Source organism: Cebus imitator, unplaced genomic scaffold (genome assembly GCF_001604975.1).
Source record: "Cebus imitator isolate Cc_AM_T3 unplaced genomic scaffold, Cebus_imitator-1.0 Scaffold391, whole genome shotgun sequence".
In the NCBI taxonomy this organism is placed as follows: domain Eukaryota; kingdom Metazoa; phylum Chordata; class Mammalia; order Primates; family Cebidae; genus Cebus; species Cebus imitator.
This window is the reverse complement of record NW_016107706.1, coordinates 1501835-1516817: the sequence shown is the minus strand read 5'-3', so window position 1 is coordinate 1516817 and position 14983 is coordinate 1501835. Positions and strand designations below refer to the sequence as shown.

General features: G+C 42.5%; 1 protein-coding gene across 1 annotated transcript in view; it reads right to left on the bottom strand.

Moving 5' to 3' along the window:
• Nucleotides 1-14983, bottom strand: part of SCN10A (sodium voltage-gated channel alpha subunit 10) — a 145457-nt gene that overhangs the window by 22635 nt on the left and 107839 nt on the right. Inside the window, exon 29 of the mRNA XM_017508374.2 lies at nt 12993-13078. Coding sequence (XP_017363863.2) covers nt 12993-13078 — 86 coding nt within the window. The remainder of the gene's footprint in view (nt 1-12992; nt 13079-14983) is intronic.

The window sequence follows — 14983 nt, the reverse complement described above, 5'->3', positions numbered from 1 at the left end:
AAAAAAAAAAAAACCAAAAAAACCCAGCAACAACAAAACCCCCAAATTAGCCGGGCATGATGGCATGTGCTTGAAGTCCCAGCTACTCAGGAGGCTGAGGCAGGAGAATCTTTTGAACCAGGGAAGCGAAGTTTGCAGTGAGCCGAGATTGAACCACTGCATTCTAGACTGGTGACAGAGTGAGACTCTGTCTCAAAAAATAATAATAATAAAAAATAAATAAATTCTAGTTAAATCTTGTTGGCATACGTGTTATTTAGCCACATTTGTCCCAGGTAAGCAATGCTTAGGTCTTGTTTTTCCCTACAGCACCTGTTTTTCTCCAGATATTGGATTAGTTGCTTGCCCTGTGATCTCAGTTTGCTCCTGGATTTAAGAAAAGTCACTACTTTTTCAGCTTTTTTCTTATAAGTGTGGGAGCGATACTTGTTCCAGCTCTCTATATCTTCAAGCTTGAGCTGGAAGTTCTCACTATTCATTTTTCACACTATTCATTTTAATAGAGATAAATTAATAGAGATATAGAGAATTACGAAATAGGTATTAATCTGTTAACTAACTGAAAAGGTAAGAAGAGAACATTAAGGTCTCGCAGCAGTGGGAACTACAGGAAGCAGATATAATTAGATAGAGCTGGAGGTACAAAGGAAAGAGTTGGAAGGAGGGGCGAAGAGCTGAAACTTAAGCTTTAAGCAGGTGATTCTGGCTGGCTAGTGAAGGTGTTTCTAGGGTAAAAGCATGATGAGGTTGGTTCTGCAAGTGCTGGAAAAATGCAAACTAGATTTAATTGCTGCTTTGGGAAGGCTCTGCTGCTCAGCACATGACTTGTAGAAGTTTCTTAACCTTTGTATCTGCTAACATAAAGTCCAGTGACTTTTAACAAAACTCCAACATAATAGGGGGTTAAACAAAACAGAAGTTTATTTCTTGCTGTGTGAATTAATTTCAAAGACAGGCAGTCTAGGCCAAGTTTTGTGGTTCTATGATCATCAGGAACCCATCCGTTCTGTCTTTCTAATTCATTATCCTAATTCACAGCTTCTGTCACTTTATGGTCCAAGGTGGTTACTCCATTTGTGTCATTTGCATGGTAAGCTGGGTGGAAGAGTTAAAACAGAACTCAAAAGAATCTGCCTCCTCCCTTTTAAGGAGCTTTTTGAAAGTCATAAAAATACCTCTGGTTATATCTCATTAATCAGAATTTAGTTATACAGCCACACCCAGCAGCAAGGGAAGCTGGGAAAGCTGTGTTTTAGCTGAGTATACTTCTCAGAATTCTGTTACCAAGGAAAAAGAAGAGACTGGATTTTGGGAAGCAATTAGTTGTATCTTCCACTATGTGATTGAGGAAAGCTACCAAAAACTGATAGCAAACACCTTGATACATTCTGAAAGGTTTAGATATACCTACTAAAGTCAGAAACAAGATTGTGATACCCAGTTGTATCACTGCTATTCCACATTGTGCAGGAGGTTCTCCATGCAATAAGACAAGAAAGAAAATGGTGGCTTAAGGATTGAAAGGAAGAGACAATATATACATATTTTTAACATAAGACCTGATTATCTGCAAGGAAAATCTAAGAATCTGCAAACTTGTAGTGCTTAATAAGAGAGTTCAGAAAAATTTCCAGATACGGGATCTACTTTTGAAAATCAATAGTGTTCCTATATAATAGTAATAATTAATCACACAAAAGTAATAGGCAAAATATACCTTTTGTTGTAGCAATAAACTATTTCCTAGGAGTAAATATAATAAAGTTATGTAAGCATTTTATGAAAATTAATGTCATATGTCATTAAGGGGCATAAAAAATCTGAATAAATGAATAGGTGTATCTTGATGTTGGGTTGAAGACTGAATATTTTTAAGATGTCAGTTCTTTTCTAATAATCTATGAATTCAATGTATTTTAAGCAATTATTCTAATAGATGATTATATGGAACAAATAATAATTCTAATGTTTATATGGAAAACTAAAAGGCCACAAACAATAATCAAATTCTGAGTAAAACCAAGTGAGAGAGACTTTGCTTATCAGATTAGAGAGCTCAAGTAATATAGCATTTTTCCCATAAAAAGGCAGAGATATACATTAGTGAGATTAAACAGAGTGTCTATAAACAGGCCCAAGGATGTATAGGAACTTGATATTACGTGTGTCAGAGGTGATATTTCAAATCACTTAGGGAGTGGATGGCTCTGTACAAAATGGTATTGGAACAAATGACAATTAATATGGAAAAATATTGAATTCTGTGTTGAAGATAATTGGTTGCCTTCTAATATCCATTATCCTTCTCCTTTTTTCATAAATTAATATATTTTTAGCTGGGCACAAACCAGTCCCCAAGGCTGACATTAAGGCCTCTTTGAAGATGGTGTGGCCACCACAGGAACACAGTCCACTGGTGGCGAAGAGATTTGCCACAGAGTGTGAGCAGGAGCTAGTCTTTAGAAGTGGCCCGCCATTGGCATAATAAATGGGTAGGTCAAGCCTGTTCTGTAGAAGTCATTTGCCATTGTGGATGGTATGTCATTGCCTGAGGGTACAGCCAGAGCTGGTCCTCTGTGCAAAATAGATATAGTGAAAGACTAGAACCTGGAAGGGAGTGTGTGCTTTCTAGAGCTTAGTCAGGTGGCAGCACGTAGCTAGAAGGGAGACTGTGAGAAAAGAAATGTGGGTGACTTCCAATCATACATTTAAAAGGAGAAAATGTGCCCCCCACTTTCCCATTTCCCATTGGCTGAAATGTGGATATAATGGTGAGGTCCAGAACAGCCCTTCTAGACCTTGAGATGAAAGCTTCGTGATGCAAATGTCAGAGCCACATGGTAAAAGAGGCCTTGGTTCATGGCGGCTGTGGAGACTTCCAGTCCTATACTTCCCACCTGGATTTTTATACAACAAAGCAACGTACCTCTGTTTGAGCCTCTGTTATTTTGGGTCTCTTTGTTACAATAGCTAAGACTATATCCTAACCAACATAAATATATACCTTGTGTATTAAAATATAACTTTCAAGGTGAATTAAAAGTTTAAAAGGTTAAGATATCAGTTCTCTTCAAATTAATCTATAGATTTAATGCAATTTCTATAAAAACATCAGCAACAGTTTTCATAGACATTGACAAGTTTATTCTAAATAGTACATAAAAATGCACAGGACCTAGAATAGCTAAAACAATTTTGAAAAATAAAAAAGTGGAAAAAAAATCACTCTTTTCAATGTTAAGGTTTATTACACAGCTATAGTAATTAAAATAGTGTAGCACTGGTGGAGAGATAAACATCTAGATTAAGAGAGTGGAATAGAGAACTCAGAAATAAGATATACATACATGTCAAACTGATTTTTTTTTTAGATGAAGTCTTGCTCCTGTTGCCCAGGCTGGAGTGTAGTGGCATGATTTTGACTCACTGCATCCTCTGCCTCCCAGGCTCAAGTGATTCTCCTGCCTCAGCCTCCTGAGTAGCTGGGATTACAGGCATCCACCACCATGCCTGGCTAATTTTTGTATTTTTAGTAGAGTCAGGGTTTCACCATGTTGGCCAGGCTGTCTTGAAACCCTGACCTCAGGTGATCCACCTGCCTTGGCCTCCTAAAGTGCTGGAAGTACAGGAGTGAGCCACCGCACCCAGCCTTATGTTATACTGATTTTTTGACAAAAGTGCCAAAACAATTCAACAGAGAAAGATCCTTTTCAACAAATGGTGCTGGAGTGATTAGATATTCACAGGCAAAAACATGAATCACAATCTCAAAATTAAATAGATTACACATTTAAGTGTAAAATGTAAAACTAAAAAACTCTAAGAAAAATATTTAGGTAAAAAATTTCAAGACATTTGGACCTAGACTTGATGCCAAAAACATGATCCATAAAAGAAAAAGTTGATAAATTGCACCTCATCAAAATTTTGTTCTGTGAAAGATGATTAAGGGGTTGAAAAGACAAACTACAGATAGGGAGAAAATATTTGCAAATCACATATACAGTACAAGACTATTATCTAGAATATATACAGAATTCTCAAATCTCAATAGTAAAAAATCTCAAACAACCAAATGGGAAAATGAGCAGAATACATAAATAGACATTTTGCTGAAGATGATTTCTAGGTTGCAAACAAGCACATGAAAAGACGTTCAACATCATTAACCATTAGGGAAGTGCAAATTAAAACCATAAGGAGATATCGCTATGCACCTATCAGAATGATTAAAATACAAAATAGTGATAACACCAAATGCTGACTAGGATGTGTAGAAACTGGGTCACTCATGCATTGCTGGTGAAAATGTGAAATAGTACTGCCACTTGAGAACAGCTTGGCAATTTCTTACAAAAGTGAACATGCACTTACCATATGAAACAGCAATGACACTTTTGGGCGTTTATTCCAAAGAAATAAAAACTTATGTTCACATAAAATCTGTACATGAACATTCATAGTAGCTATATTCTTAATAGATAAAGATTTAAAATAACCAAGATGTCCTTCAATGGGTAAATGTTTAAACAAACTGTGATACATCTATACCATGAGGTGTTATTCAGCAATTTAAAAGTAATGAACTATGAATCACACAACAACTTGGAGGGATTTTTAGGGAATTATGCTGAGTGGGAAAAAAAGCCAATCTCAAAGCTTACATACTATATGATTCTATTTATTTTGTATTATTGAGATGGCAAAGTTATAGAAATGTAGAACAAGGCCGGGTGCAGTGGCTCATGCCTATAATCCCAGCACTTTGGGAGGCTGAGGCAGGTGGATTACGAGGTCAAGAGATCGAGACCATCTCGGTCAACATGGTGAAACCCTGTCTCTACTAAAAATACAAAAATCAGCTGGGCATGGTGGCACATGCCTGTAGTCCCAGCTATTTGGGATGCTAAGGCAGGAGAATTGCTTGAACCCAGGAGGCGGAGGTTGTGGTGAGCCGAGATCACTCCATTGCACTCCAACCTGGGTAACAAGAGTGAAACTCTGTCTCAAAAAAAAAAAAAAAAAAAAAGAAAAAGAAATGTAGAACAGATTAGTGATTGCCAGAGTTTAGGGGTGGAAAAAGGAGGTGAGTGACTGTGCATATAAAATTTTGGGTACAAGGGATCTTTGTTCTGTATCTTCACTGTGGTGGTGACCTGAATCTATATGTGACAAAACAGCGTGAAACAAAATATACCCATAGGTGCACACACACAAATGAGTGCAAGGTTTTGTTTTTTTTAAGTTACTGAGACTCTGAGAGGAAGTTTTAGGAATACCTTAAATTATTAGTTTTGATTATATACTCTTTTACATCTATGCATAGAAATAATATATAATTTATACCTAAATAATATAAAAGAACTATTTCAATAAGTACAAAATAAAAATTGTAAGTGATAAGAAAAAAAGGAACCAGGAAAGTATTACTGAAATACCAATGATTTGTCATTTCATCATATTTAAATTGATGAAATATAATTAAAATTAACTTAATTTAAAATAAAAATGACGACAACTAGTGTGGATAATGATACAGGTGAGCAGGAACTTTCCACACTGTTAGCATAATTTGGTTTGACCGCATTGGAGTACATACAGCTCTTGAGGTGTAGAATGTACCCCACAAAACCTTGAAGTAGGTACCCTAGAGTAACTTACAAATATGCACAAGTAATTACTTATAAGATTGCTCCGATCAGCAATGTTTTCAGTAGTAAAAATTTCAAACAATGTAAATGTTCATCAGTTGGCAATGCTTTAATTGTGGTTATATTCAAAAGATGAAAATTAAAAGTTAAAATGAATGATGAACTAAAAATGTTGAGTAAAAAAGTAACTTATTGAAAGATACAGGAAATATTATACTGTTTATGCAAAGTTTATAAAATGTTCAAGATATCATATATTATTCATTAAACAAATTTCTGTAATATAAACACAAAACTTTTATTCATATGATAAAAAGATAAAAATCTTGCAAAAAATATGTGCTCTAAATTCATGACAGTGGTTGTCTCTGGGAAGGAAGGAAAAAGAATCAGACTGGGAGGAGATACAAAGGATATCTCAACTGTTTAATGTTTGAATTCTTTCAGGAATAAAGGAAGAGACCTGAAACAAACGTGATTGACATTTGCTAAGTAGTTACAATTCTCCAGGAACAGACTCAAGTCTTTGATTCAGTCACTTAATATTCATAACAATACACACTCCCTTTTTGCTGACGAGTAAGATGAGACATAGAGAGGCTAGATAACTTACCCAAGGTCTCACAGTAGGTAAAACCTGCGTGTGTGGTTGTGGTGGAGTGCCTGTCTTGTAACTGAACCTTGTGAGGAGGGTTTCAACAGGCCAACGCTGTGGCCCCTGAGGGTGCTTTCCCCTCCAGTACTGACCGCCAACCTATTCCCGAAGCACTGATTTGAGGATGGGAGATGCAGTGGTTGGTGTTTGTCATGCCTGGAACGTGAAACAGCTGAAGATAGGCTGGCTAGCTATTGACATAGAGGCTGAATGCAGGGTGGCTGTATTGGGACACATGAGCACTCCTAGAATTTGTCATAAAACAGGAAGCCCAGAAGGACCAAGGGACCTTAGCAGAAAGAATCTGAAGGGGTTTACTTCAGAACTTCTCAGGGCTGTGGATGGAAGTGGGCTGGTAGGGGAGCAGATGAGCTAGAGGAGGGCATCTTACACCAGAGGAAGGAACTACAGGTGGGAGAGCTCCAGGAATGAGAGCTAGAGGCAAACACACAAAATCTCCCACAGAATCATCTTTGAACATTTGGAAGGCTCAGAGAGCCGGAGGTCAACTCACAACAGTGACAGCTGGAAAGAATTTTCCAGTTCCCTTTCCTCTCCAACACCCAAACCCCAAAGGGCTCAGAGACAGCAGCTAGAAGAGGGAGAAGGCATGTGAGAAAGAAACAAGCAACATCCCCTTTCCAGGAACTGGAACTTCGAATGAAGTGGAAAGCTTTGGCTACTACATAGGACCGGCATTCTAAGTACCAAATTGGGACTGTATTTTGTGACCAAGACTGATCAGTGGATTTCTTGTTACATAAAAGTAATCACATATACAGCATGGAATACTATGCAGCCATAAAAAAGGATGAGTTCATGTCCTTTGCAGGAACATGGATGAAGCTGGAAACCATCATTCTCAGCAAACTGACGCAAAAACAGAAAACCAAACACCACATGTTCTCGCTCATAAGTGGGTGTCGAACAATGAGAACACACAGACACAGCGAGGGGAACATCACACACTGGGGTCTGTTGGGGTGTGTGGGGTTAGGGGAGGGATAGCAGGGGGGTGGGGAGATTGGAGAGGGATAACATTAGGAGAAATACCTAATATACCTGCCGGGGGGATGGATGCAGCAAACCACCATGGCATGTGTATACCTGTGTAACAATCCTGCACGATCTGCACCTTTAAGTTCTGTACCCCAGAACTTAAAGTAGAAAAAAAAAAGTAATCAGAAGAGGCAAGGGACAATCAAGATTTAATTTGGAAGTGTTACGACTTCCATTCTGAATGAAATTTAATGGGCCAGTGAGTGACAATAAAGAAGTTGCATCATTGGACACAGAAGTGAGAGACAAGCAGCGTGCCAAGGTGCAAAATCTAAGGTGACACCAACTCTCAGACTCATGCAAGTGCAGGATCAGCATGTGAGAGTGGGTACTTCCTTAAATCCTGTGTCCAGGCACCATGCCAGCCTCACCCTGGTCCCCACCTTGGTGCACAGTAACTACTAGAGGAAAAAGCACAATCCCTGCAGGTGGTAGGGGGAAGCCTATTCTCAAAGCACTGATTTGAGGAGGTCAAAATTACTGCATAGGAGCTTCTTGAATGGGGCTCTGCTTCAGAAACGCTGCTTCATGGTGTTGAGGGTGATCCATGATGACTGTGGGCCCTCAGGGATGAGAGGGGTTCTTGCTAGATCTAATTAGAAAGCAGCTTTTCTGGTTCAAGATGGCTAAGGATGCTCAGATGACATGTTGCTGAACATCTGCTCTGAGGGGCTCCATCTGTGACACCTTCAGAATCTACTCTGCTGTATAGCGTTCATGCAGAAGCCATGTTCTTCTTGTGCTGGCTCCATCAATGACTAAGGAGAGCAGGGGTTCTAGAACTGGGCCATTCTTGCACATTGAATGGCACGTTTTATTCTGAGACTCTCCACCAACCTGCTTGAGACTTTTCCACTGCTGGCTGCACTGCAGACGCAGTATCTTCCAATCTAATCCTACTTCCTTCCTTCTCTCCTTTTACAGACATCAGACCTGCCTCACATCTAAAGTTTTTCCTGCTGATTCCTGCTCCTCTCCCTTTTATTCTTTATAAATGTCTCCCTCCATAAATCTCTTGGAGTATAATTCTGACTAGAGAGACTGGCTCTTGCAAGACCAAGATTGACAGAGGAGCTCTTCCCATCATGACAACATGTTGTGGGGGCAGTTCATCTTGGTCTATAGACTCTGTATGGGAGAGATTCGGGGGGGATTTTGAGAACTATAGGAAGTGTTCAAACTGGCAGGATAAATATATTTGAAATGTGCTCCATCATCCTCAAGGAGATCCCTATCTAGAAAGACTTTAGAGCTTAGTAAGACACTGTAGAGTCCCTGTGCAAAACAGGGAGAGTAAGTGGGGTGGGTGGACCTCATAGCCCATACATACGTTGCCACTGGAGTAAAGACACCAGCTGGAGCCCTTATTTCTCCATGTTTAGGAGAGAGCCGTGGCTGCCCACTGGCTTTTTTTATGAGGTGGACCACAAGGAGGAAACCAGAGAGTTTCTTTCACAGTCCTCTGCTGCTCTGAGCAGCACAAGCTAAGCTGCTTATTAACAGAAGGCCACGGCAAGTTAGCCTGATGTGTGCCAGGAAAAGAAACCATGACAGCTTCTGGGTAAAGTCTCAGTTCGGAGAGTCAGGTTGCAAATTGTGAATTCCAAAGTAGTCCAGTAGAATGAACTAATGGAAAAAGGGGCCGTAGGTGGTTACAGACTTGCTGAGAATCTTATCAGTTTACAAGAGGCCGTGAGAAGCTGGAACTTGGGCTTCTAACTAACCTTGTCTTCCTCACAGAACAGTTGAGAGGGGAGATGAGGCTCTACTTGGTCCCAAAGCCGTTGTCACCAAAATCAAAGCCTTCAGCAGTGTTTGAGAGGGTACAGAGAGGAGTTTCACCTGCCTCCTTGGTCAGAAGCAGGTGGGTGAGAGGTGGGGAGCTGGAGGTGACGATGTTACTTCTGGGTGGGACCCTTCAACACCTCACATAAGCAGGAGGAAGTGATTTCCTTTCTCCAGGAGCCATCTGTAGCAAGCCTGAGATGGGGGCGTGGGCATGTGGATGGCATGGGAAAGTGACTTCCCAGTTCTGAGCAGGGGCATGTCTAGTGTTTGTCTTAATTTGTGCTTCTTCCCCAAACAGGAGCTGAGACAGGAATTTGGGGACAGATAGTTAATTTGGGTAGTTATTCCAGGAAGTAAAAGTGAAGAAGCAGGGAGAGTCAGCCATGAAGGAAGAAACTCCAAGAAATGCTGGCTAATGCCCTGGGTAACAGGGTAGGGCAGGGACTACAGTGAGCTGAGAGAGTGGCCTGAGGTGCAGAAGTTAGTTAAGAAGGAGGCACTCACTCTCAGGTTCATGAAAACCTAGCCTTACCCTAGAGCCTAGACTTGCTGGGGATTCTCCGAGGAGTTCAGCTCAGAACTGCCTCTCCATGGGGATTAGGATATTTATCTTCCAACTCTTGTCCTCCATGAGTAGAGGGTTGTCCTTAAGAGTGTCGACACCCCGCTGTACTCGCCCTGCCACCTGGGGCTTCTGGGATGCTGTGCCTGAAAATCAGCAGTGAGAAAAGCCCAATGGCTTTGGAGAAAGCCCTGAGGCAGAAGAGCTGCAGAGTTGCATCACAAGTCAGATGAGGCAAGGGATGTCACCCACCCAACTGCCCTCTACTCAGTGGGGCAGAGACAGCTGAATTGCTCCTGGGTGGGGGGCACAGTGTGGCAGAATGTCTAATTGTCCCCCCTTTTATCTTCTGGCTTCTTTCTTCGGGGCAGGAGTGGAAGGCATCTCTTAGCATGAGAATGTTTAGAAGTTATGCTAATGGCAAGAAATGGTTGGCCTGTAGGTGCCCCTCCCTGAAGAATATGGGGTGGGGGCCAATGGGACTCAGTGACCTGACATAAAAGGTGAGGGCAAAATGGGGCCATGGCTGACCAACTCTGTGTGAACTGCAAGGCAGCACTAAGTGGGCAGCGAAGAAGCACCAGCATCATCCTCCGCTTTGGAGTGGTTTAGGGTCAGCTAGAAGCAAGCTCGGCCGTGGGTGGAGTGGGCAGGACTTTTCAGTCACTGTGGGTTGGGGGCAGAATGATGAGAGTTACAGCACTGGACTGAGGTGGAGGTTGTGAGGCTCAATACATTTCTAGGCAGTAAATTTAATATTTCAAAGAGATGGGGGGCATTAATCATAGTAATCCAGAGAGAAGACAAGACCCTGGCTTAGAGCAGTAAAATAACAGATGGAGAGAGGTAGAGACCCCAGAACCTAGTGGATGGAGTGTGTGGAAAGGCAGCGCGAACAGCTAGCTCTGAGTGTCCAAACTGGGTGGATTGGGAGGTGAGTGGTATCCTGAAAAGGGCAGGGAGGCGGCACTGGAGGCTTGTTACGGGAAAAGAGGAGTGAGTTGGAGTGATCTGAGGACATTCAGATGGACGTGACCAGGTGGCGCTGGAGCCAGGGGACGAGCGGTGACTCTGAACTCTGGGGAGCACTCACATTTTTATTCTGAAGAGACAGTGTCTCACACTGACACCGAGGCTGGAGGGCAGTGGTGCAATCATAGCTCTACTTCACTAGGAGGAAGCTCTGGGAATTAAGCACTCCCTTATCTGCTGAAGAATTTCATAATGATCTCACCATAACAACCCCTCCCAAAGTGTTTTTCTCCTTCAAATCTTACGAGTTATTTTCATCCCCTTTGAACTTCTTTCATGGGTTTGGTAGGGCAGTAATCTTTCCTCCAATTGTGTAGACAAGAAAATTTGCTCAAGGAACTCGTGACATGAGCAACAGAAGGCCTGGAATCAAATTGGGACCTTCTGTCCTCTCATCGAGAGCCCTGTCTGGAGCACCATACTGCTTAGCAGATGAGTTTGAACGCTTCTGCGTGGATCATTTGCGGACATCATCAGCTTCCAAGTGTTTCTGAGGCTCCCTGTTCTAGCTTCAAGAAGCATCATTATTCAACAGGTGGGTACACACACACACACAAACACACCCATGTTTATATTGCTTTATAATGCAATTAAATCTGTAAGCTGGATGTAGGGGCAGCCACATTTCTAATAATCAATTAACTCAATTCTACTAAGGGAAAACAATGAGTCTTCTTCATGTACCACGTGTTAGAATTTATCAATGAAGCATATGGACCAAGTTTTGTTGTTGGTACTGTGGTCAGAACTGGGGTTTAAAGGGTTAGCAGTAGACAAGAATTTCCTTGGTATATATTTGATGCCCCCAGCAAATCCTGCCTTTTTCCACCTGAACTCAGGTGAGTCATGATTTATCTGGGTCTCCTCAGGAGGACACATTTTAAACATTTCAAGCAAGGTTTGAATGACTTTCTGGAGCCAAAGTTCATTGTCAGTGTTTGGGGCCTAGGGAGCGTTTATCTGGAGGAAAAGTACTTGGCTCTCTCCCCTTAGGTGACGATGGGAGAGGGAGCCAGTCCATGTCCTTGGCACCCTATCTGAGCAGGCTTAGTGGCTTTTAGTTTGCTTGAGACACTCAAAAGTCCCTAGATCAGGTCAGCACTAGACACAACCTCCTCCCTATCGCCCTGCTGCTAAGCTCGGCTTTCATGTAATTTATAACTGTGGCCAGAAGGGTCTTTACAAGACATGAATGCAGCCTGTAACTTGTAATACTCGCGAGGAGTTTTTGCCTGCCAGCTTCCTTCCTCCTTTGGTAACAGCATCTTAACGTTTTTGTTGGGGGTGAGGGAGGGGGTTGGAGAGAGGAGGTGATTGCACATGGCCCTGTTGGAGCTGTCAGTCTAAATGCCCCTCTCTTCCTCCACTGGAGCTGGGCTGATCAGGTGCTTTCTCCCTGAAATTTGAATCCTAACTGGGAGACTCACAAGGGAAAGCACTGGAGCTGATTGGTCTTGGTCTCCTAAAGAGACTTTTTATTTATTAGTGCCTGCTGCCCAGAAACCTACCTAGCCTGGGGTGCCATCCTCCTGGTTGTTCAGCATTTTGTTTCATCATTGGAGCTTCCCATAGCCTTCTAGTAGATTCTTTCTATGCTTGTAACTGAATAATTCTGATGCAGAAATTGATACCTGGAGATGAGTGTTACCGTTAGCAGATCCTAAAATGTGTCATTGGCTAATATGTCGTAGAGCACGGAGACTTTCCTATCCCCAGATCCAACTCTGGAAAGCTCTATTATGCCGTTAGCTGTAGCCTGTTGTATCTGGAGACTCAGATCACCTGCCTCCTGCAGTAGGACTTTTAGGACCTTGATGGAAAGATTCTAGGACTTGGAAGGGTGTGGGCTTTCTGTAGGCTTAACAAAGTCGTGCAAAGAAAGACAACTTACTTTGCCTAAGTTGGGCCATATTGAAGCAGAAGGAGAAGCCTTTTCTCTTTATGGCAAGAAACCTAGATCTTCTAGGCTTACGCGCTGCAGAGTGGAGAAAACAAATTTCTGTCCCAAGCTAATAATGGTAGAGAGAAGGCAGCGGAGTTGGAGATGGCGGTGTGCCAGAGCCAGCTCACAGTGGCTCAGGTCGACCGTGCACATCTCTTCCCAATTCTACCTTCAGGGAGGTCACATTAGTAGTTTCACATGGGCCACGGTGGAAGTATTTACACTGGACAAGTCAGAAAATGCTACATAGCGGGCTTTTTTTTTTTTTTTTCCTCCTGAAGAGCTGATTTTTTAAACTCTTACCAGCATACCACTGATTGGATACATCGAGATGGGGTAAGAATAGGAGCTGGAAGAAGCCTGACACCTCCTCTCATCTTTTGCAGTCTCTGTAGGGCAAAGGAGACATTACTCCAACTTACAGAGCTGTCCAGGGGGATACTGACTGGGGTAGGGGAAGTAAACTGTGCCTCCAAAGCCAAGCCTATGGTTTTTCAGCAGTATTTTTATACAGTGGCTGGCTAAGGCCAGGATGAAGGCCACTTAGTTGAGAGCTGGAGTGAGGGAGGGCAAGAGGTCTATTGTCAAAAGACAATAATGTACAGGTATAAGTCTAGATTGAATGGCTAGATCTGACAAGTTGGTAAAATAAAACAGAAAAATTCTCTTATATTTTAAGAGACTGGGGTTTTGAGGGAGCTGCACTGCCAGAGAAGCTTCAGTTCAGATGAGAAATGGCCCACAATTGCTCAAACCTGAAGGCAATTTCTAGGACCCATTGGTGCCAACAGAAAGTGTGGTAAGCTGCCTATTCCCAAGAAGGAATCTCTTCCCAGTGCTCTTGTTTCATGAGGCAATAGGACAGTGGATAAGGAATTATTCCATTGATCAAGACCAAGAAGACCCTCCACTGCCAAGAAAAGGAGTACACGCTTCAGGGTACACTGTGGATTGGCACTTCAGGCTGTGGTGCCTCCTTTTCTAAAGAGGGTTTTTAAAAGGGAAGCTGACATGTTTATCCTATACTATTGCATATCGATTGCATGGTTAGCTTTTGGGTACTGGGCCATGAGGGGCTACCTCTAAACTGATCAAGAAGAAAGCATTTCACTCATTTGACAAATATCTTTGAATTTGCTTTGACACTGTTCTGGTGGCTAGGAATATATCAATGAGTAAAGTAGAGCCCTTGCCCTCACAGAGCTTACATTCTAGTGGAGAAGACAGGCCATAGCCAAGTTCATGTATGAGATCCTGGAGGGCGCTGAGTGCTGTGGATGTGGCTGGTGATTAGCTGGGCTGGTCAGAGAAGAACTGAAGAAAGGGCAGGGCTGAGTGATATGGTTATACTGGCTGAGGGAAAGCAAGTTCCATGAGCTTGACACTGAGGCAAGAGCATGCCTGGTGTGTTTAAGGAACAGCAAGGAGGACAGCATGGCGGAAGCGCAGGGAGTGAGTGGAGGGGAGATGAGGTCAGGGAGGAGTGAGGGCCCAACGATGTGAAACAGTTGCAATGACATTTGCTCAGAGCATCTTGGAGTCAGGAGTAGATTTTGAGCTCTGGCTGTGGTTTCAGAATTGACCGTTGAGGGGTAAGAGTAGAAATTGAAATAAAACTTGTGAAAAATGATGGCCACTTGGATAAAGTTGAAAGTTAAGGTGGCAAGAAATGGTCAAATCTAGGATGGATTTTGAAAGCAGAGTTGACAGGAGTTGCTGATGTCTACTATTGAAACAGGCTTGACTTGCAGCTGAATGCGATACTTAGACAAGGCTCTGGAGTGTATGTTTACGTGAGAAAGCTACATTCATGTTAGGAAGTTATTCTTATCACACGTCTGGAAAGAGGGAGGTTTGCTGACACTGGGCGGCCATGAGGTGGAATGCGGTGGGCAGCTACTGTTCATCATCGATTCCCTCTTCTTATGGCCACAGAGCTCTTTCATGTGGGAACTGCTCTCCACCCAACTTCTGATTCTGACTGAGCACATGATCCAGGAGTGGGCAGTGGGCTGCATGTTCTGGACACGTTTGCTTGGGAAAAGGGATGTAATACAGTCTGGGCCACTGACATGCCTTCCTGGATTTTTGCTGGAATCATTGGGTAGGAGTTAACTTTCTCCTCTGGGATCACAGATATGAGCAACATATAGGCGATCTTGGCTACCCCATGGAGGGAGCCTGCCTGATGATGGAGCCAACATAGAAGAAACCAGAGTCAAGGGGGAGAGATGATGACCTGATGGCATCATGTGAGCTCCTGAATCCAGCTCAGCCTGAATCCAACCGCATCT